Genomic DNA, 21,175 nt, shown 5'->3' on the forward strand with positions numbered 1-21,175 from the left:
AGCACTGCTCAGGAGGGACAGGCATTGACATCACCGGGATCAAAAACGGGGTGGTGACTCAGTCCTGGCCCAGCCTAAGCCCCCCTCGCTAATCCCCCCACCCCCTCAAGCCTGAGGTTATAAACAAGTGACTCAGGAATGATGGGAGAATGCCCCATAACAGTTCACACCAGTGTCTTGGGGGCTAAATTTAACCCACAGCTACAGCCTCTGGCACTTTGGGAACAAGTTTATCTTGGTGGCTGAGGCTGATGTGTGTGTGCATGTTGTCGAGTGGGGGAAGGCAGTCAGGGGTCCAAAGCAGGGTGGGCATTGGGACTGGCTGCCCCACACCTCTACCCGGATCCCTTAGATGCTAGACAGGTGTAGGGGCCCCAAGGCTGGGCAGGCTCAGGTCAAGCTTAGGATGAATGAAGAACTGAGCACAGACAGCTTTCCTGGAATATTCAACTCTGAGTGTAACTTTTTGTTAGTTTTTTGATCCCTGGGGGTTTTAACACCTAGAATAGTTGAACCTACAAAACTGAATCTAGCACCTCTGACAGCTTACAGTGTGAAACCCTGTGCCTGTGTATTCGCAGGGACACAAAACCACAGTGAGTGGTACTGTGTGATTCTGCCCCATCACCGGACCACAGAATCACACAGCAGTGGGACTCTGCTTTCGAATCACAGCAGAACTAAACTGAAGCCCTTAAAAATCAAACTCACCCATCTCTTCACTGTGCAGGAAGGGAAACTGAGGTGCAACAGAGTGATCTGGCCTTCTCAGGCCCCACAGGAAAGTGACCTTGTTTATTCAAGCGTCTTCTTGCTTTCTTGCACACTCCAAGGAAGGTCTCCGAGCTGGGGGAGAAAAGTCTTCCCATTTTAAAGCTGAGGCAACAGGTGCCCCAGGCCCAAATTCATTGAGTGGGAAACCTGAGCACACCGTGTCCAGGACTGGGTGGAGGGAGGTACACTCCAAGGAGGATAGGGTCAGCTGGGCAGAAAGGCCCACAAGGCCTGGAGGAAGGGAGACCCTTGAAGAGGGATTCGAAGGCTTCTCCCTTCTTTGAGAGGCAGAGCTTGGGTCATCCCCTTCCCTGAGGGGCATCACCTAGACCAAGGAAAGCAGTCAAGGCCTCACTGTGCTCCGTTTACAGAGGAGGCAGGGAGGCCCTCATCTTTCAGGGAGGACCGAGACACCCTACCCCAGTCCCATGAACCCCAGGGGCTGAGTCAAGGTTGCTCTGGGAGGGGGCCTCAGCCCAGCTGTCCCCTCTGCGTCATGTGCGGGAGGCCAGGCAGCTCGCCTTACCGGGCCCAGTCCAGCTCTATATATAGCCCGGCTTGGACAGCTGCGTAGACTGAGTGCGACCCAGCAGGAAGGCAGGGAGGGCGGAGAGGAGGCCACCCACCATGGCGCTGGGCTTGGAGCAAGCGGAGGAGCAGCGGCTGTACCAGCAGACGCTCCTGCAGGACGGGCTCAAGGACATGCTGGACCACGGCAAGTTCCTCGACTGTGTGGTGCGGGTGGGCGAGCGCGAGTTCCCGTGCCACCGCCTGGTACTGGCCGCCTGCAGCCCCTACTTCCGGGCGCGCTTCCTGGCCGAGCCTGAGAGCGCAGGCGAGCTGCGCCTGGAGGAGGTGTCCCCTGACGTGGTGGCCCAGGTGCTCCACTATCTGTACACGTCAGAGATCGCGCTGGACGAGGCGAGCGTGCAGGACCTGTTCGCCGCGGCGCACCGCTTCCAGATCCCTTCCATCTTCACCATCTGCGTGTCCTTCTTGCAGAAGCGCCTGTGCCTGGCCAACTGCCTGGCGGTCTTCCGCCTCGGCCTCCTGCTCGACTGCGCGCGCCTCGCGGTGTCCGCCCGCGACTTCATCTGCGCGCGCTTCTCGCTGGTGGCCCGCGACGCCGACTTCCTAGGGCTCTCGGCCGACGAGCTCATTGCTATCATCTCCAGCGATGGCCTCAACGTGGAGAAGGAGGAAGCCGTGTTCGAAGCGGTGATGCGATGGGCAAGCAGCGGTGACGCCGAGGCGCAAGCCGAGCGCCAGCGCGCACTGCCCACGGTCTTCGAGAGCGTGCGCTTCCGCTTGCTGCCACGCGCCTTCCTAGAGAGCCGCGTGGAGCGCCACCCTCTCGTGCGTGCCCAGCCGGAGCTGCTGCGCAAGGTGCAGATGGTGAAAGATGCCCACGAGGGCCGCATCACTGTGCTGCGCAAGAAGAAGAAGGAGAAGGGGAAGGAGTCGGCTGGGGCCAAGGCCACTGACAAGGGCACAACCGAAGCCAAGGCGGAGGAGGAGGAAGAGGAGGCAGAGCGCATTCTACCCGGGATCCTCAATGACACCCTGCGCTTTGGCATGTTCCTGCAGGACCTCATCTTCATGATCAGTGAGGAGGGCGCCGTGGCCTATGACCCGGCAGCCAACGAGTGCTACTGTGCCTCCCTCTCGACCCAGATCCCCAAGAACCATGTCAGCCTAGTGACCAAAGAGAACCAGATCTTCGTGGCTGGAGGCCTTTTCTACAATGAGGACAACAAAGAGGACCCCATGAGCGCTTACTTCTTGCAGGTGCCTGGCCCGCCTTGGGAGGGGCGGCCAGTACTGATTTCTGGGCACTGGGGGGCGCCTTGGGGCCCAGCAGAGGCCTATGTCTACTTGTTGGGGAATGTCATTGGATCTAGGCTGAGCTGTAGACCGGGGAGGATGAGTGACAGCCATTTGCCTGAAGGCTGAAGATCGTTATAGGCAGTTGACAATAAGATGTATAACTTTGGTGTCTCAGTTTCAGGGAGATGTCAGCTTTCAGATGGTGAATATGTTGGAGGCCCTAGCTCTGTGCAAGGATTGAAGTCAGGGACAGTGAGAAGGAGCAAGGTCAGTGTAGGGGTCCTGGCTAAGACCTTTGCATGAAGCTGGGACTGGAATGTGGAACAGTGTGTCTCAAACAAAGGGACCATCCTCCCCTCCTTACCATTGCACAGATAAGGAAACTGAGGCCCAAGAAGGAGCAGGAGAGTGGGGTGCCTGGTCCAAGCTATAGTGTGACAGTGGGATCTCAGAGGCCAAACGTGGTTTCCTTGTGACTGGCCATGTAAGTTTAAGCCTTGCCAGTTGGGTGAATTTGGAGACGTGGAGGGGAGGGTGCAGTGCTTCTAGGTGGGAACCAGTGAGCATGGAACAGAGATGGGTAGGAGCCGAGTGAATAGTGTGCTTACTGAGGCCTAACCAGGCTGGAGAGGGGTGAGGGCAGCATCGTGCCAGTGTTAAGCTGGGGGGTGGGGAGAGCATCTCCACCAGCCAAGGCACACGGTGGGTGCATTGTGTGTTCTCTCTAGGCCTCTTTGGAAATGGGGATATTATACTTCCTTGCCTGATAAGATTGTGTGAAGGTTAATTGATGATTATAAAGTGTTCATCAGCACAGTGCTCAGCCCTCAGAAAACTCCACCAAAAGATGAGCCACTAGTGTAGTTATTAACAGACCGTTGGGAATTCCCTCTAGGTCCAGTGGTTAGGACTCCACTCTCACTGCCAGGGGTAGGGGGGTGGGGGATGGTGGGAGGGTGTGTGTGGGGGCGTGGTGGAGGGCTGGGGTTCAATCTCTGATTAGTGAACTAAGATCCCACAAGCCATGCGAGTGTGGCCAGAAAAAACGACTGTTGGAGTGCACAGGGCCATAGACTTATTACACTGTAAGTTTGAAGGAGTGGGTGGCTGTATTTGGACCTTTCCTGTGCAGTGGGATGGGATGGAAAACAGGGGTCAGGCAGGCCTCAGTTCAGGAATTGTACTGGGGAAGGGCCAGGGTGGCAACTGGGCCTCCCTCTCAGAGACTCCTTCTTAGCTCTGCAAGGGATGCTCCATCACGGTGCTATAAAGGTGATCTCCGGCCCCGGTGGGGTTGGGACCCTCGGCTGTTCTCAGCCCGATATGGGGGGCGGGGGGGCACTGTCTCCAGGCACCGCCTCCCGGCTGCGCTGGCCCTACCTGCAGGCCCGTACTCCCCATGACCCAAGGCGGGGGGTGGCCAGAAGGCGCTGGGCTGGGGCTGGGGAGAGGGGTTGATGAGAGGGCGTGGGGAGGGTCGCTGACTGGTCGCCCGGCCCGCAGTTTGACCACCTGGACTCAGAGTGGCTGGGGATGCCGCCGCTGCCCTCGCCGCGCTGCCTCTTCGGCTTGGGAGAGGCTCTTAACTCCATCTACGTGGTCGGCGGCAGAGAGCTCAAGGACGACGAGCAAAGCCTGGACTCGGTCATGTGCTACGACAGACTGTGAGTGAGGGTTGCGGGGCGAGGCCAAGGATCCGGGGGCGGGGCGGGGCGGGGTGAGCGAGAGCCCAGGGCCGGGGGCAGGGCGAGAGCCCAGGGCTGGGGGCGGGGCGAGGCGAGGTGGGGTTGGGCTGGGCTGGGCTGGGCGAGGCGGGGGCTGGGCGGGGCTGGGTGGAGCGGGGCGGGGCGGGGCTGGCTGGCAGGTAGCGTGGGAGCCGGGAGCTGAGCTGTCTGGGGAGTTCCGGTTAACAAGTCGGGTGCATCCCAACACCACGTGTTGGGTGGTGGGCAGATGGACGGAGAGCGCCTTACTCTCCTCCCCTCTAGGTCGTTCAAATGGGGCGAATCGGACCCGCTGCCTTATGCCGTGTACGGACACTCGGTGCTCTCCCATATGGACCTGGTCTACGTCATTGGCGGGAAGGGCAGCAACAGGTGAGGCCCGGGCCTGGACGGGGGAGTGCAGCAGCCGGGTCGGCGGGTGGAACCGAAGCAGAGTCTCCCCGAGGCTGTCAGGGGTCTGTCCTGCCTGCCTTGGGAGGCAGCTGGAGGGACTGGGCCAAAGGAAAGGGGCGGCTCTGCCCCTCGCCTTCTCCTTTCTCACTCACTGCCCCTCCACCCCGATCCCATAGGAAGTGCCTGAACAAGATGTCGGTCTACAACCCTAAAAAGTTCGAGTGGAGGGAGCTGGCGCCCATGAAGACTCCCCGCTCACTCTTCGGGGCCACCATCCATGACGGCCGCATTTTTGTAGCTGCTGGGGTCACAGACACAGGGCTGACCAGCTCAGCCGAGGTGTACAGCATTGCAGACAACAAGTATGGCTGCTTCCCACCTCCCCACCCACTTCCACAGGACAGCCAGGGACGAAGGTCCCCACTGTAACCCTCTGGCCCTGTGGCTTTGGGCCTATATCAGCCCTCTCTGTGTCTGCCCTGGCAGGAATCATAGCACCTACTTTGAGTCTCCACTGTTCAGCTTGGACATCAGCACAGATGTAGCCCCTTTAATCTGGTCAGCAATGAGGTGGGCTTCCCCTACAAGATGGGGCAAGTGTTATGGCCAGCCTGGTCTGCAGGCGAGATCTTCCAGGAGATGCCAGGTTCCTCATTCAGAGACTCATACCGGTCACTGGATTGATGGCTAGAGATAAGAGCAGTAAACAAGATAGAAGCTACCCTGCCGAGGGAGGTCAGGAAGAAAACTGTGGACTCTGCCAGCTAAAGGGGTAGTGGGAGGATGCCCGAAGGCAAAGGAAGGCTAGTGCCAAGGCAGTTAGGAGAAAAAAAAAAAAGGCAAGCCCATTGGATAAAAGGGCTTTGGTCAGGCTGGATAGAGCGTGGTGGGTGAAGGGAGGTGGGGATGGTGGATACTGGGGCTGGAGAGATGGCCAGTGGGCTGAAGCACTTTATCCCCAGAGTAATGAAATGCCTCTGATGGGTTTTAAGCTCCCATCTGTGTTTTACCAAGATGCCTCATGGCACACCATGTAGAGAAGAGATTAGGGATTTCCCAGGAGGTGGGGGTACAGCTGGGTAGCAAGTAGTGATGGTAGCCTGGAGCTGGGGGTACAGCAGTGATGGGGCAGAAAGGATGCACCAGAGAAAGGTCTAGCCAGTGTTTCTCACGTGCACACGAATCTCCTGGGGGTCATGTTGGAATGCAGATTCTGAATCTCAGGTCTGGGGAGGGATCTCAGGTCTGGGGAGGGATCTCAGAGTGTATTTCTAACAACCCCCCAGCTGATGCTGATGCTGCTGGTCCATAGGCCAAACTCAGTAGCAAGAGTTCAGGAGACAGAAGAAGCAGGATTTAGCAATTGATTGGATGGTGGGGGTGAGAGGGAGAGGTGGATGCTTTTGAGTGAGGCTGGGAGGTCATTTATTGAGGAACTGTTGAAGTTAGGTAGGAAAAATGAGGGTCCACTTAGAACATGTGGATGTGAGGTGCTTGGGTGTATCCAGGAGGAGCCTACTGGGGCAGAGAAAGGGCTGAGCTGGGGGGTGAGATCTGGGGGTCAACAGTAGTCCGTGGGGACAAGCTCCCTCAGGAGAGAGGGTGTGAATGGGAGAAGCTGAGGCTCAGGCCCTGAGGGACAGCAGGGACAGATGCTTTATTCAGCAAGGAAGCCTACGCGGTGAGGCTGGGGAGGTGCAAGGTGAAGAAAGTCATGTCAACAGAGGTGTGTGCTGTGGGCCCTGGATTCCGGTGGTCAGGAGAGCAGTTTTGGAGGGATGGAGGTCCACCCTCAGGAGTTAGGGGAGTGAAGGCAGCTTGAGAGGGTCTGGGCTGTGAAGGGGAGAAGAGAGAAGGGGCAGGAGTGCACAGGATGGTCTCAGTGGTGACTGAGGTGACCAGTAGAAGTTGGTTTAGGAGCAAAGGTGGGACCTTGGGGAGGTCCCTGGTGGGTTTCACCGGGTGTAGGTTGGATGGATGATAGGGGCACAATGAAGGGAAACGTGAGGGGCAAGAAAATGGGGAAGAAGAGAAGACCAGAGGGTGTTCCTGAGCAGTCAGGGAAGAGGAGGTTGTGCTTGCAGAATGGGTGCCTGGGAGTCGAATTTTGAAGGTTGCAACTGAAGCTATGGATGCTGGCAGGGGACAGTCACTGGGCTTGCCGAGGCCCATGCGGGCACCCCCCCTCATGCCCCCTTCTTCCCATCAGGTGGGCACCCTTTGAGGCCTTCCCACAGGAACGCAGCTCACTCAGCCTGGTCAGCCTGGCGGGCACCCTCTATGCCATCGGTGGCTTTGCCACTCTGGAGACTGAGTCCGGGGAGCTGGTTCCCACAGAGCTCAACGACATCTGGAGGTGAGCCTGCCCCCCAACACCAGGGAGGTAAGAGGAATTGTGAGCAAGGCTGGCTGGGCACCGAGGCAGCACCTGGCAGGCTCGTGGGCGGGGCAGAGCTGACCCCCTTCCAGGGAACCCTGTGGGGACGGGACAGCAGACATGCCTTGCTTAGCCCAGGGTCTCTCCACTTGGTTGGGAAAGTCTGGGTGTGCACACATGGCCCCGCACCCCACTGTGGAGTATCAGCAGTGTCACAGTCAGAAGCCGATGCCAAGGTTAGGACCCAGACCCACAGAAATTGGCCCCCGGGAGCAGAGTGGGCTTTTCCTCACTCCTCCCTCCTGAAGGGGAGAGCTGGACTGGCATTGAGAAGTAGCTGGATCCTAGCTTCTCAGTGCCTTGCTTCTTTGGCTGATCCTACCTGGGGGTGGTCGGGAGAGGTTTCAGCCATCTGGGGCAGCTTTTGAACCTTCAGCAATGCCAGTGCTGCAGGCAGCCTCTAGGGAGCAGCGCTGCTGGGAGAACCTTGGGAGAACCCTTGGGTCCTGGGAGAACAGGACCCAAGACATTGAGGGTGGTGGGGGTTACTTCTTCGAGGGTTCAGTTCAGAAATTCTCAAGAGGAGGGGATTGAGGAGGTGTAGACCCTCCTGGAAGGAGGTGGACTTCAAGGAATATGGGATTCTTGGAACTTCCCTTAGTCCAGTGGTTAAGACTCCATCCTCCCAATGCAGGGGGCATGGGTTCCATAACTGGTCAAGGAACTAAGGCCCCATATGCTATGTGGTTAAAAAAAAAGAGCGTGGAATTCTTGAGAGGGAGCCCTTCCTAGAATGTAGGTGTTCTTTAGGTAGGTGCCCACCCCTTTCCCAGAGCATGGAAAGGAAGGAGGTGGGCCTGGGGCTGGGAGGCAGCACCTCCCAGGGGTGGCCTGCTGCACTCTTCCTGCTGGGTCCGACCCTGGACTTGGCTGACTGAGCTCTGCATCCTTGTCCCCACTCCTCCCACCCCAGATACAATGAGGACGAGAAGAAGTGGGAGGGGGTCCTCCGGGAGATCGCCTACGCTGCTGGCGCCACCTTCCTACCTGTGCGGCTCAACGTGTTGCGCCTGACCAAGCTGTGACCTGCCCAGAGGGCCTGAATGTGCCCTGTCCCCTATGCTGCAGACCACAGAGGCCTGGCCTTCTGGGTGGGGACTCCAGGGAGGAGTCCCTAGCAGAGGAGTTTGGCAGAGGCAGAGCCCACCTGGATCCCATCCCATCATGGTGCCCCAGGGACTGCTTCAGCTGGGAAAGGGAAATCGGTGCCCAGTGCTGGGGCTTCGGGCAGGGATAAGAAACTTTCGGCTTCTCCAGTGTCTCATATCCCCCAGTGTTCTTGGTCCACGAGGCAGAAGCTCATGGGGTGTCAGGCTGCACCCTGGTCCAGCCCCAGCCTGACCGTGTGCCGGTAAATGCCCCACAGGGCTCAGCCTCCTCGCCTGTCAGGTGGGGAGCAACTCTATCGAGTGCACCTTGCAGCCTGAGTAAGTCTCCTCCTTTGAGAAGAATAAAGTGCCTTCCGAGCAAGCAGCTCAGAGTCTGGGATGAGATGCTCCAAGCAGCAGTGACCAGGTGGTTTGAAGGCCTGGGGCTTCTTGTGTTCAGCTGCTGGGCTGCCAAGGTCGGTGGCCTTGGCCGTCCATGTGTGTCTCCTACATGCTCTGTGTGCGCCGAGAGTTTGAGCCCCCTCCCTGGACCTCTAGCTCCTAATCTGGCGTGGACAGGGAGCCGGGAGACCACGGGAGGAAGGGGAAGGGAATGGCTGAACCACGGTAGAAAAGTCTTTTATTCTATCAGTCAGGCCCCATCTGGCCTGGCCTGGGCCAGGGCCCAGGAAGAGCTGAGCAGAACCCACCCCTCTTCCCCTCCGCCCCTACTCCAGCTTCTCTTTGTCCTGCTTCTGTTCCTCCTCCAGAGCCAGGGTTCGCTCTCGCTCCTTCACCAGTTGGACACCACAGTAGGTGACAAACAGGATGGCCAGCGTGGTCTGGGGGAACCCTGGGTGGGGAACAGGTTATGGGTCCTAGGAACAGAGCCTCCCTCCCCCCCACCATGACTCTTCTCTTCCCACTTGATGGTCCCCTCCCTGTTGGGTCCTTGAGGAATTACGGTGGGGTGGGGACATTTCAGGAGGTCACGATTCTCGAAGTGGATGCAGGGCACATTCTGTATCCACTGTCCCTCACCTGAGAGCAGCAGGCGCTGGGCGACCAGATCTGTGAACTCAGGGCTGTTCAGGCTTACAAGGTTGTACATGATGATGGCCCAAAAGTTCATGGCCCCAAAGACAGCTCGGACCCTGCGGGACATCTGCTCTGACAGAGAGGTCTGCTTGGTCCAGGAAAACATTGGCAGTGAGGCAACAGGCCCAGGGGAAAAGAGGATACAATGAGTCAGAGGCCTTGCCCACATGGCCACAGGATCCTAGGATATGCCCGTGTCTCTGAGACTCACACGTCAGCTCTCCCTCTGTTAAACATGGGAAACTGCACCCTGGAGAGAGGACGCAGCCTGATCAACACAGTGAGGGCCAGGGGCCCCACCCTGCAGAAGGTAAGGGAGGGCCAGACACCCACAGGAGGAGTCATAGCCCTGATGACCAGGAGGGTGGTGGTGAGAAAGTTCTGGACTGAGAGTCAAGTGTGGCTGGAAGACTCCAGAGGTCAGCAGTGCCACCCACTCCAGGGCCCCAGCCAACCCCAGCCCCAGACCTTCTCTGCTCACCTCAATTTGAGATAGGGGCTCCAACTCTGCCAGCTTCTGTACCCAGAGCTCAAAATTGAGGCCAAAGCAGTTAAGGCATGACCACAGGTAGACAACATCACAAGGCCCAAGCCACAGAGTGGTGATGGCAAATGTGGCTATGGTGGCCCCCAGCTCTGGGATCACCGCAGAGTGCTCCCCACCAATGTAGTTATACACATACCTGCAGGAAAAGTGGAAAAAGGGACCGGTGGGAGTGTGAGAAAAGGCAGGTGGGAGGTGGGCAAAGGATACACAAAGGGGGGCAGCTTCCTCAACACTATCATCCGGGGCATATTCAATATCCTGAGCCTCAGGTGGCTGCTCTGCTTCTATCCAACTTCAAAATATGGAGGGCTCAGCCTTGAACTTCCCGTCCTCTCCAGCTACCTTCCTTCTTCAAGTGACCTCATCCACAGCCAAGGCTCTGAATGCCGTCTCTATTCTGATGAGCCTCAAATGTATCTCCTGACTCATAAATCCAACTGTTACCAGACACCTCATATGAATGACTGACTCCCTCATCCCTGCCCAAACCTGCTTCATTCCCATCTCAGCCACCATCCATTCGGTTGCTGCCAGAACTCTTGGTCCCATCTTGGATTCTCAATTCCCCTCTCTGCTCACATCCAAGTGAGCAAATTACACAGCCTCCTCTCAGTCCTGAGCACTGCTCATGCCTCCAGTAACACCACTCGAGTCCAGGAGGTCATCTCCTTTTACACAGATTATTGCAAGGACCTAAGTTGTCTCCCCGGAGAAGATGATGGCACCTCACTCCAGTACTCTTGCCTGGAAATCCCACGGACGGAGGAGCCTGGTAGGCTGCAGTCCATGGGGTCGCTACGAGTCGGACACTGAGTGACTTCACTTTCACTTTTCACTTTCATGCATTGGAGAAGGAAATGGCAGCCCACTCCAGTGTTCTTGCCTGGAGAATCCCAGGGACGGGGGAGCCTGGTGGGCTGCCGTCTATGGGGTTGCACTGAGTCAGACACGACTGAAGCGACTTAGCAGCAGCAAGTTGCCTCCCTGCTTCTGCCTCTGCCCTCTACTGTCCATCGTCCACACAGCAGCTTTTGTTGTCATAGTTGCTCAGTCACGTCCGACTCTGTGACCCCATGAACTTCAGCATTCTAGGCTTCCCTGTCAAGGCATCTTTTAAGAGTGTAACCCAGATTACCTCACTTCCACAATTATACCCTCCCTCATAGTTCCTCATTAAAACTCAACCACCTTCCTACGGCTAGAAGATCCCACGTTGTCTGGTTTCTGCCTCCCTCCCTGACCTCATCACCCACCATTCTCTGCCTCATTCACTGTGCTTTCCCTTACCAGTCTTTCTGACACTCAGAGACACACAGCTGGTTCCTGTCTTGAAGCCTTTGTACCTATTTTTCTCTCTGCCTGGAAATCTGTCTTCCAAATTGCCTATCATTCAAGTCTCAGTTCATCTCACAGAGGCATGCCTGAACCCCAACTAAAGAAGATTCTATCCCATTACGTTCTTTTACTTTCTTCATAACACTTACCACTCTCTAAAATTATTTCTCTCTCTCTATCTTTTTTTACCTGTTTATGGTCTGTTTCTCCCCACTAGACTCTAAGTTCCATGAGTTCAGGGTCTTTGCCATGTTCACTACTGTATCCCCAGAAACTAGAACAGTGAGTGCCTGGCACACAGTAGATAGATACTCAATAAATATTTGTTAAATAAATTTGGTTGAAGACCTGTTGCATAGCCAGTGTCTCTGTTACTTGACCTCCTCATTTCCAGTGACTTCTTCTCCACTCCACTCCAGTCATCCACTCCCATGGCCACACCCCAACTTTTTCACCACTTCTTTTACTTCTTCCTGATTCCCATCCTTCACCCAGCCCCACCTGATCTGACTCCCTAGCTCCACTTCTTCAATCTCATTGACTCCCCCTACAGTCCTCATCTCCTGATGCCCTTCTATTTTTACCACCCTTCTTAACAGGCTTATATTCAATAAGTCATCATCACAACCTAAAACACCCTTCTCCCTTACTTCTTCCTTCTCACCCATCTGGGAAAGCCCAAATCACCCACTTCCTCCTCACCTGCACCCTAGAAACTAAACCCTAATGGGAAGAATGCCACACCTTGGCATATTAGAATCCATAAATCCACCGCCTCCCACACTATCTGCGCCATCAATGTCAAAGCTTCTCTCGTCAGCTTCTTCTCCCAGGCTCTGCAGTGGCTACTCCACCTTCATCTCTCCTGCAGGTATGAGTGGGTGTATGGTGATCTAAGCAAGGGAGGCACATAGATGCTGCCTCCCTCCATCCCCAAACAGCTCTCAGCTGATGACCTTGCCTTTTATTTCACAGAGAGAACCAAAGGCTTCAGGAAGAATCCCTCATCTTGCCACACTCACCCACCATTCTTGGCATCCACACTGGCTTTTCTTCCTCCTCCCTGTCCTGAAGCCAGACCTCTGCCTGGCACTGGTTCCATTGCCTCTTCCTTTCTCAGGGACCACCTCCATCAATCACCCCTCTATCCTACATTGTCAACTTCTTTCCCTCTACTGAATAATTCCCCTCAGCACCCAAGTATGCCTCATCATTTCTTGTCTATAAAACACCTACTTCTCCCTTCAGCCATTCCTGTGTGTCCCCCTTCAGTGCCACACTTCTTCCAGGGGTTGTCCACATCGGGACTTCCCTGCAGTTCCTCAGTGCCCACCCCCCAACTTTCCCTCTCCTCCCCTGCCCCTGTGTCTCCGGGGAAACGCTGAAAACCTGCAGGCAACCAACACTCATGCTCAGTCTCTAGCTTCAGCAGCATCCAACCTGCTTGCCCCCACCATGCCAGGATGGGCTTCCCTTAGCTTCCAGGGTGTCCCATGATCCTGACTTTTCTCCTGCTCCTCTGACACTCCTTTTAGGCCCTTCTGCCAGCTCCGCCTTCTCCCTTCAACTAGAGTCCTTCTTAGCACATGACTTCCTGGGAGTTATCGCCCGCTCCTTCCTGATGCCCTCAATCCAGGGCCAGGCCCTGTCCTGGCTGCCTGCTGTGTGTCTCCCCTCCACCATTCTCTCACCTCCAGGGCCCCTGCTGCTGCTGCTGCTGCTAAGTCACTTCAGTCGTGTCCGACTCTGTGCGACCCCCATAGACGGCAGCCCACCAGGCTCCCCGTCCCTGGGATTCTCCAGGCAAGAACACTGGAGTGGGTTGCCAGTTCCTTCTCCTCCAGGGCCCCTACCCACGTCCAAATCCTCATCTTTCACTTAAACCTCTACCATGACCTCCTCACTCCCGCCTTGCTTCCTCTGGCCCAGGGGGTGACCTTTGAAATCGTGGACCCATCCGGACACTGCCCTGCTCAGATACTTGGGGGATGGCTGTGACATCCCGCCACCCCACCCCACCCCAACTCACTTGCAAAGCCAGTCATTGATGCCACGGTCAAAGTGTCTGTGGGAGGAGAGGAGAGCAGACGGGTTTAAATCGGCCAGGCACCCAGCTCTGGAGCATGGGGGAAGAGGCTAAGGGAAGGTGGGGATACCGGGGGCGTGTCCCTGGACCTCGCACTCACGTCTCTGCGAAGACATAGAGCGCTGTGATGCACTTGGGAGGCTGGGGCGGGTCCAGATGGTCGAGGCGCGCAACGGTGTTGACGACTCCGAAGAGGACAGCTGCCTTCACCCAGTCGTACACCAGGTTTGAGTAGGCTAGGCCAGCTGCGGACAGAGGGTCGTTACTGCCTGGGGGCCGTCACATTGGCATCTCCTCCCGCCCCCTACCCTGCCCCGGGCCTTCCCAAATCCAGCGTGGTAACTGAGCCCAGCCCTTCCCTACGGAAAATTACCAGCTCCTGGGGCGGTCCTTGCGCCCGGACCGCCCCCATAGAGGTCCCGCCCCCACGGAGGTCCCGCCCCCACGAGGTCCCGCCCCCACGGAGGCCCCGCTCGCCTCCGCGGAGGTCCCGCCCCACTTCCGAGGGCGGGGCTGGCCCTGGGGAGATGCTGTCGGGCTGTGGAAATCATCCCTAAGCCCCAAGTGGAGTGGGGCGCCCTCTGTAGGATACCCCTCCGGGCCTCACAAGGCAAGCCTACCTCCAAGTCCCACGCATTTCAAAGAGCAAAGCCCCGCTCCCCCACCCTTCCATAGACGCTGCCATGGCTGTGACTCCGCCGCTGTGGGGGCACAGAGGTCAGTTCTGAGGTGGCTGCCCAGCCCCCGTCCCTGTGCTGGGCCCGGCGCGCACCCACCGAGGGCGCTGTCCGGGAGACGGTTGACGAACTTGAGGTCACTGGGGATGGTGAGGATGTAGAAGAAGTGGAAGAAGACGTCCACGGCCAAGATGGCTACCACGCTGAGTCCTGCTTGGGCCCGGATACGCCACAGCTCGCCCTCTGGCCGCACCGGCTCCACCTGGCTCACCTGAGGGGACGCCCAAGTGTCTGAGCGGGGAGGCCGGCCCTGCCTGCGGGAGGAGCCCTGTCTGAATGGTGAGTCACTGTGTGGGGACCTGAAGATGAGGGGAGACGCCGCTTCATCCCGGCTGCCCCGAGTGTGGAGACCAGCCCCTCTGGCTCCTGCGAGGGGTTCACTGCCAGTCATGGTGGGGGGAAGGGGCCCAGTCCTGTCTTGGGAGCCCACAGTGTGTCTGTCTCCTCACCTGAGAGTGGAAGCGATCAAAGGTCATGATGGGTCCGAAGAAGAAGAAGGGCAGGTAGAAATTGTACTTGAGCAGGTCGGCTAGGGAGTAGCGGCGGTCAGGGTGGGCGCAGCTCTCCAGCGCAAAACTGGTGCAACGCAGCACCGTGAAACCGCAGCCCCGTGAAACAGCACCTCTTGAAGATCAAAAGTCCCTGTTACAAACCCGCTCTGGATGGGAGAGAACAGGCCACCGGCTCACCAGGGTGCCCCTTGCCTCTGGGAAGCCCATCCCGCTTCCAGCAGGGGCCCAGCCTGGTCCTGCCCTCTCCCTCTGCTGGCGTCAGTCAGCACTGGCCGCCCAGTGCTAGTTAAGTGCTGGGGTAGAGCTGGACATTTTTGCTGAGGTGGAGGTGACTGCCTCATGGGCCAGGCATGCTCTGTAATCAAAGGGTTGACGACAGCTGGGAAAGTGAAGGAAATGCTTGGGGAGACTCTGGAGGCCAAGGGTTTGGATGGAGTAAGATGTTTGGGGTCCTGTCCCTGCACCCTCCACTCCTGCCCTGCCCCAGCACACACCTGCCAGGAAATGAGGGGGTCCAGCTTGAAAGAGGCAAGGCTGGCCAGACCGACGCCAAGACAGAGCCAGGGCTGGCCAAAGAGTGAGACAACATAGAGGCCCACACAGTGGCCAAGGAGCAGCAGCAGGTACCAAGGGCCCATGGTGCCCACCACGGCCAGGGCCCCATACACAGCGTACATCCAGGAGCGGAGCTGTGGACAGGGAAAGTGTGAAAGTGAAAGTGTTAGTTGCTTCATTTGTGTCTGACTCTTTGCCACCCCATGGACTGTATAGCCCGCCAGGCTCCTCTGTCCGTGGAATTCTCCAGGCAAGAAGGAGTGGGTTGCCATTGGAGAAGGCTTCAGTTACCTTTTCAAGTAAATGGAAGTGGGACCCCAGGATGGCCTTCCCACAACCCTTACTAGGGGAAAGGGAGGGGGAGGCTGGGGTGGCTCAGATCCAGCTCACCTGGGGGGCAACCATTGTGCAGAGTTTAGCAAATAGCACGTGTCCGGAGAGAGCGAAGATGATGACATTGCGGAAGGAGGTGAACCACATAACCCATTCGAAGTCAGCCACATCCTGGGGCAGGTCCCAGCAGGTTAAGGTGGGGTTGGGGTAGAGTGGGCTGGTCAGGGTCCCAGCACCTTCCCCGCCCCCAGAGTCTTCTTATACATTAGTGGAGAGCAGTGGCAAAAGGTCCCTGCCTTCCCCTCTTGTGGCAAGTACCAGGAAGATAGGTTGAGAAGAATGAGGGGCCCCATATGGGCTGCTCTGCTCCTCGGAGCTTCCCCTCTGCCCAGCACCTTGCCTGACATTCTGCCATTATTGCAGTGTTCTGGGGAGGATGGTGCTGGAGGCCCTGCTGAAGCATGCCTCAAGTTGTTTCTTAAATGAGCAGGGTCTGGGCAGACTTGACGTGACCCCAGGAGGACAGAGGAGGGGCCACTGGAGGATTTGAGGCTGCTAAAATTCAAGCCAGGGACCCTCCCCACTGAGAGCCCTCTTGTTATCTGGGACCACTGGGAACAGGGGACAGTCAAAGAAGGTTTGGGACAGGAAAGTTGTGCCAGGGATCAGGGACCCCGGTCAGGTACCCCGAGGTGTGGGGAACCTACCATCTTCCGACCAATGTACTCCCAGCCGGGTCGCACAGACTCCCGGAAGGCCTTCCTGTGGGCCCCATCTGAGAACAGAATGTGGCCTCATGGGGAGGGACCCCTTCACACCCATACCTGCTTCTATTGCAAGGCTGATGCCACCCTGGGAAGAGGCGAGAGGGTCTGGGTCTCTCTCTGCCTTTGATTCTCTCTAGGTCTCGCTGTGTGTCTGGGGCCTGGTCTCTGTATTCCTGAGTGTCTGAGCCTCTCTGTTTCTGTCGCTCTGGCTCTGGCTCTGTCCAGGTCTCTGTTGATTCTTCCGCATTTGAATCTCCCTGTGATTGCATTTGGCTCAACACCCCCCCCACCCCTTCCCTGCTCAGGGCCTAGGGACTACCCTTGAGTCTGGGGCCTCTTAAGTTTCTGACCTTGCTGGGCAGAGAAACTTGCTGAGAACCCCGGGGAAGAAGGGTCCCACCCCTCTGCCCCTGGGCTCAGCTGTTACCTTGTGAAGCCTCAAAGAGCCCCCGGCCAGCATACGCTAGGGCCCCACTCAGCACCAGGGAGTACAGGCCCAGCTCTGCCGCAGGCAACGCTGTCTTGATGCCCATAGCCTGGATGGAGCTGAGGGAGAAAGATCGAGTGAGGGCCCCGAAGCCCCCAGCCCTGCCTAGCGCAGTTCTTGGTCCCTCGCTGAGGTGGTAGGGACCCCACTCTGAAGAGAAACTGCCTTTCCTGCCCCTTGGGGACCTCATACCATCCTTCCCCCCCACCTATCTCCCACTCCTCCCAGGCCCCCTACCATCTGGTGCCCCATCCTAGCTGCCACTCTAGCTCCCGCCCTTCCCACTGAAGGCTCATGAAAGCATTCTCTTCACCCTCAGCCTGCCTTCTTCACCTTCATTCACTCCGCCATACCTTTCAGCTGGACCGGTCCCCACCCTCTGCTCAAACTGCTCCTCCAAGGTCTCAGATGACTTTCACGTGGAGAAATTCCCTCTGCATCACCTCAGTTGTATTTCTGGCCCTCAGGATCCCCACTCCCCCTCAGTAAATCTCCCACAGTTTCTGACAAAACCCCACCCCCTCAGGGCACCCTTCTGTGATCCCCACCTGCTCCTGAGCTGCCTTTACTTCCCAGGGCCTTCGCAGGTCCTGCCCTAGCACCAAGCCCCCATCCCTCTCATTCAGCCTCTAGCTTCTCACCGACCGCCATTACCCCACCCAGCCCCTGAGCCCCAGCCTGCCACGTCCCTGGTTCCTGCCTGTGTCCGTGGCCACACCAGCCCACTCTCTCAGTGCTCTGTATTCAGGCCCTGGAAGCTGGCTGGAGGAGTGCTATTTGAAGAGGTGCCCTGGAGTAGTGGGTGTGGGGCTAGGCTGGGCCAGGCAGACACCAGGGAGTTTGCTGGCCACTGCCCAAGGTGCTGACCAGTGTTGGGCTCAGGGTGAGCCTGGCCACTCCCTCCTGCCAGGGCCTAGCTCATCCCCAGGAGTCCTGGGTCATCTCTGGGACCTCAGTTAGAACCTGTGCCCTCTGTATTCTGCTCCAACCTAAACTAGGGCCTTCCCAGGGGCCCCATGGGCCCAAATTAAAGGGAGGAACGTGTCTAGGCATCCTTTCGGTCTGGGCTGAGCAAGAGGTGGCTGGCAGAGCCCTGTCCTGCCCCAGATCCTCCCCCAAACCTCCCTCACTGTTTCTGAAACCAGCTCCTCTGGGCCGCTAAAGTCAGCATTCTCCCTGTTGCAGTGATGGAGGCGTTATGGACCAGAGAAGGGCAGGGACCTGTCAAGGTCACACAGTGGACTAGGGACAGGATTGAGTGTTCTCAGTGAGGCCCCTGGAGTCTCTCATTGAAGAAGCCAGTCCGCTGCCCCTGCCACTACCGGGGGGCTGCCCGACCTGACTTCTCCACTGCCGGCCTGAGGGCTGAGGCACCTTCTCATGGGCCGGGTGGGGGCAGGGAGGCCCTGAGGATCGGATTAATGGAGCAGAAGCTTGAAACCGGAGCACGGTGAAGAGCCTGCGAAATAGCTTTGTCAGCTGCCTCCCACTCGCCACTTTCCAATTTTAGCTCCCCATGGCCGGTGCCGGGTGTCCCCAGTGAGGCCTGTGTGAGCATGGCCAGTGCTGGCCCCCAGCTTGGGACCTCTCTGGATAGACCCCCGGACCTGGGCCCGCCTGTGGACAAAGGAGTACCCCCTGCCCACTGACCTGCCCGCCTCAGGTACACCTGGAGTAAAGCTGGCTTTGGAGCCTGAGGTTTGGGATGAGGAACCTGGGGTGGGTTCCTTGGGTCTCAAGAACCCTGTGGTGGCTGCATCCCTAGCTGGCACTGACCTTGAGGCAGCTGTGAGGGACCCTGGCACACTGCCCACCTCAGGGCTCCGGGGTCCTGCGTCCGACCGTGCGACCGTCCGATCAGCTGGGCTCTGGGGCCACGGTGGGGTGTGTCCAGCCCTGGGGTCCCCACCCCCTCGAGGCTGTGATCGGTGAGTGGTGACAGCGGGAGGAGGGGGGAAGGAGGAGGGCAGGGAGGAGGTGGCCTTCCTGGAGCGGAGCTGAGCAAAGTGGAGCAGAGCCGAGTGCTGCAGAGCTGCTGGCCACAGGGAGCTGCAGGGAGGATGGTGGGGGGGAGCGCAGAAGGGGTGGCCACTGGCATCGGCTCTCGCCAGGACACCTGGACCTCTCTTCAACCTGCCTTCCCTGGTCCATAGAGCCTGTGTCTCCCTCTCACTGCTCGCCAGGACTCCCCTCTTCCAGGAAGCCTTCCAGGTGCCCCTGCTGACCTCGTCAGGCTTGTGAGCTCTGCCCTGCCTTGCCACACTCACACCATGCACACACTCTGATGATCAGCTCCATGAATTTCGGCACACACCTTTACGTGTGAATTCTCAGGGCACCCACACCTAGCTCCCTGCGCTGGTCCATTTTAGCATGTAGAGTCCTGCCTGGCCAGGCATCAGTGCAGGGGGGGAGTGGAACTGGAACTGACAAGAGCGATGTGAACCCCATACCCCGACCCTGTCCCACAGGGAGCTGCCAGGTGGAGGGCTGCTAGCAGGGTCACTTGAGTGGGTCCTCGAGTGTAGGCACCCAGCAGTGCTCCCAACCAACTGGGACTCCTCTGGGGGAGACAGGACTCTCATTCTGGGAAGGGGTAGCCAAGGCCTCAAACCAGCCAACGTGATACAGAGGGATATCCTGAGGGCCACTCCACCCCAGCTCCAGAGCTCAGTGGGTCGGATGGATACGTGGGTGGATGCCAGACCCCAGAGTTCCCTGCTGGGTAGTGTGCCAGGGCCCCTCACAGCCTCCTTAAGGCCAGTGCCACCCAGTGATCCAGCCTGGGTGGATCCCACTCTGGGATCCTTTGGGGCGAGGATCTCAGTCTGTGAGGGTCTGTTTGTGCATGTGCCAGGGGGGCAGAGTCTGGGGGCAGAAGGAGCTGTGTGATGGTAATCTGTCAAGGATAGGTCCTGGGGCCCATGCCGATCCCCAACCCCAGTCATAGGCTCAGCTGAGACTAGAGGAGGAAGGGGTGCTCTCCTCCCTCTACCCCCAGCAGGGGCACTTCCAGGGCCTGAGCAAGGCCTGGGCGGGAGAGTCCCCTACCTTTCCATATACCTTAAGGCAACAAGCTCCCTCCCAGCACGCACTCCCCAGAGTGACACGGAGCCTGGCATGCCTGGTCCCTGGCTGGGAGAAGCATGAGTGGTGATTCTTGCCCTGTAAGGGGCTGGGTAGTGGCTCCAGTCATGGATCACAAATGCTAGAGGAGGCCAGCATCAGGCAAGGCTGCCTAAGCCAGACTAGGGCGGGCTTCCTGGAGGACGTGGGACACCTGAGCAGAATCCTGAGGCAGAGGCAGTGATGGTTAGAGGAGAAACGAGTTAATCACAGTAGCCAGGCATGGTTGTAAGACAGTACAAGGATTAACTCTTTTTAATGTCACCACAATCCCTAGGGAAGGGGTGGTTACCATCTTTCCTAGTTGACAGAAAAGGAAACTGACGTACGAGGAGGTTAGAATCAGCTGTTGGGTCAACTGCATAAGCTTCTGGAGCTGGGTGCCCTGCAGGAGCAGGAAGCCAGCACACCCACACCCGTGCTGGCTGAGACAAGCCTGGGCCAGCCATCCAGCTGGTGCCCTTGTGAGGCTCAAAGAGAACGACTCTGGGAAGCAGATGGGGTGGTCTGGCTTCACCATTCAGAAGCCAGGTGCAGCCTGCCCGACTTGAGCCTGAGCTCCGCCTTGCTGGCGATCTACTTCTCTGAGCCTCAGGTGCTCCTCTGTAAATGGGCACCCTGCCAGGCCTGACCTCACTGGATTCCTGGGGGGATTCGACAACTCCCTCCATGGCCAGGGCTGGCTCACTGGACTGCTCATAGAGAGAAGCTGTTAAGAGAGATGGAGACCTCTTGCTCACTCCAGAGGCCCGGACAGGCAGCACTCACACACAGCAGGTCCACCAGGCGAGCCCCACATGGTGGAGTCTGTCAGCAGCTTGATGGGGTGGACGGCAGGTGGGTGGAGGGCTAGGGAGGCCTCTTGGACCTCAGGTTAGACAGCCTGAGGCCAGCTCCTCCCTGCATGAGGGGTGCCAAGGGGAGGGCGCCTGGCACCCACAAAACGAGGGGCAGGAAGTGATTGGCCTAGGATCAGCAGGGGCCACTGGGAAAGATGGGCAGGGGGCCAACTCTCTCAAGTGTCAGAGTCCTTTTTATTTGTTTCTGGTTGCTGCTCATAGTAAAAATTTGGGTAAAGTGTGTGTGTGTGTGTAAGGCTCAGGGACTGTAGGAGATAGGATGTATGTGCAGGCACTGCCTGTGAAGATGGAGCAGGTGGGCAAACGCTTCTTTGTATGGGGTATGGGGGCCCAGAGGAGTCCTCCGGAGGGCCAGGGACAGTGGGATGTGTCTGGGGCTTGAATCAGCCTGAGCCAGATGCAACCTTATTCAGCTCAGCTCTGGTGCCCCAGAGGCCCCCACAGTGACTCAGCCAGGTCTCACCTGTCAGTGTTGGAACCTGAGCACCC

At 58.0% G+C, this 21,175-nt stretch overlaps 2 protein-coding genes across 3 annotated transcripts; one reads left to right on the forward strand and one right to left on the reverse strand.

Annotated features, from left to right (window-relative positions):
• The first annotated feature begins 1,361 nt into the window (after positions 1-1,361).
• Positions 1,362-8,628, forward strand: KLHL40 (kelch like family member 40). Of its 2 annotated transcripts, none has more exons than XM_070359026.1 (6): positions 1,362-2,562; positions 4,105-4,265; positions 4,590-4,697; positions 4,895-5,080; positions 6,928-7,101; positions 8,069-8,628. In XM_070359026.1, the coding sequence occupies exons 1-5, from the start codon at positions 1,402-1,404 to the stop codon at positions 7,076-7,078; spliced, it is 1,767 nt and encodes a 588-aa protein (XP_070215127.1). In that variant the 5' UTR covers positions 1,362-1,401; the 3' UTR covers positions 7,079-7,101; positions 8,069-8,628. The 2 variants fall into 2 exon arrangements, with proteins under 2 accessions (XP_070215127.1, XP_070215126.1); XM_070359025.1 differs by having other exon boundaries at positions 1,363-2,562; positions 6,928-7,074.
• Positions 8,629-8,866: 238 nt separating this feature from the next.
• Positions 8,867-18,680, reverse strand: HHATL (hedgehog acyltransferase like). The gene is given in 13 exon segments (XM_070359027.1): positions 8,867-9,096; positions 9,285-9,426; positions 9,823-10,024; positions 13,253-13,288; positions 13,410-13,554; positions 14,086-14,257; positions 14,496-14,647; positions 14,650-14,704; positions 15,053-15,247; positions 15,504-15,617; positions 16,154-16,221; positions 16,641-16,759; positions 18,515-18,680. Coding segments are annotated over 12 exon segments (1,512 nt in total). The 5' UTR covers positions 16,747-16,759; positions 18,515-18,680; the 3' UTR covers positions 8,867-8,971.
• Between the last annotated feature and the right edge of the window lie 2,495 nt (positions 18,681-21,175).

The sequence above is a fragment of the Bos mutus genome, chromosome 22, assembly GCF_027580195.1.
Source record: "Bos mutus isolate GX-2022 chromosome 22, NWIPB_WYAK_1.1, whole genome shotgun sequence".
Classification (NCBI taxonomy): domain Eukaryota; kingdom Metazoa; phylum Chordata; class Mammalia; order Artiodactyla; family Bovidae; genus Bos; species Bos mutus.

Excerpts from the sequence above, each read along its gene's own strand:
- KLHL40 (XM_070359025.1), top strand. The coding sequence starts at position 1,402 with ATGGCGCTGGGCTTGGAGCAAGCGGAGGAGCAGCGGCTGTACCAGCAG. Across the intron at positions 5,081-6,927 it reads TACAGCATTGCAGACAACAA|GTGGGCACCCTTTGAGGCCT; the intron begins GTATGGCTGCTT and ends TCTTCCCATCAG. Across the intron at positions 7,075-8,068 it reads GAGCTCAACGACATCTGGAG|ATACAATGAGGACGAGAAGA; the intron begins GTGAGCCTGCCC and ends CTCCCACCCCAG.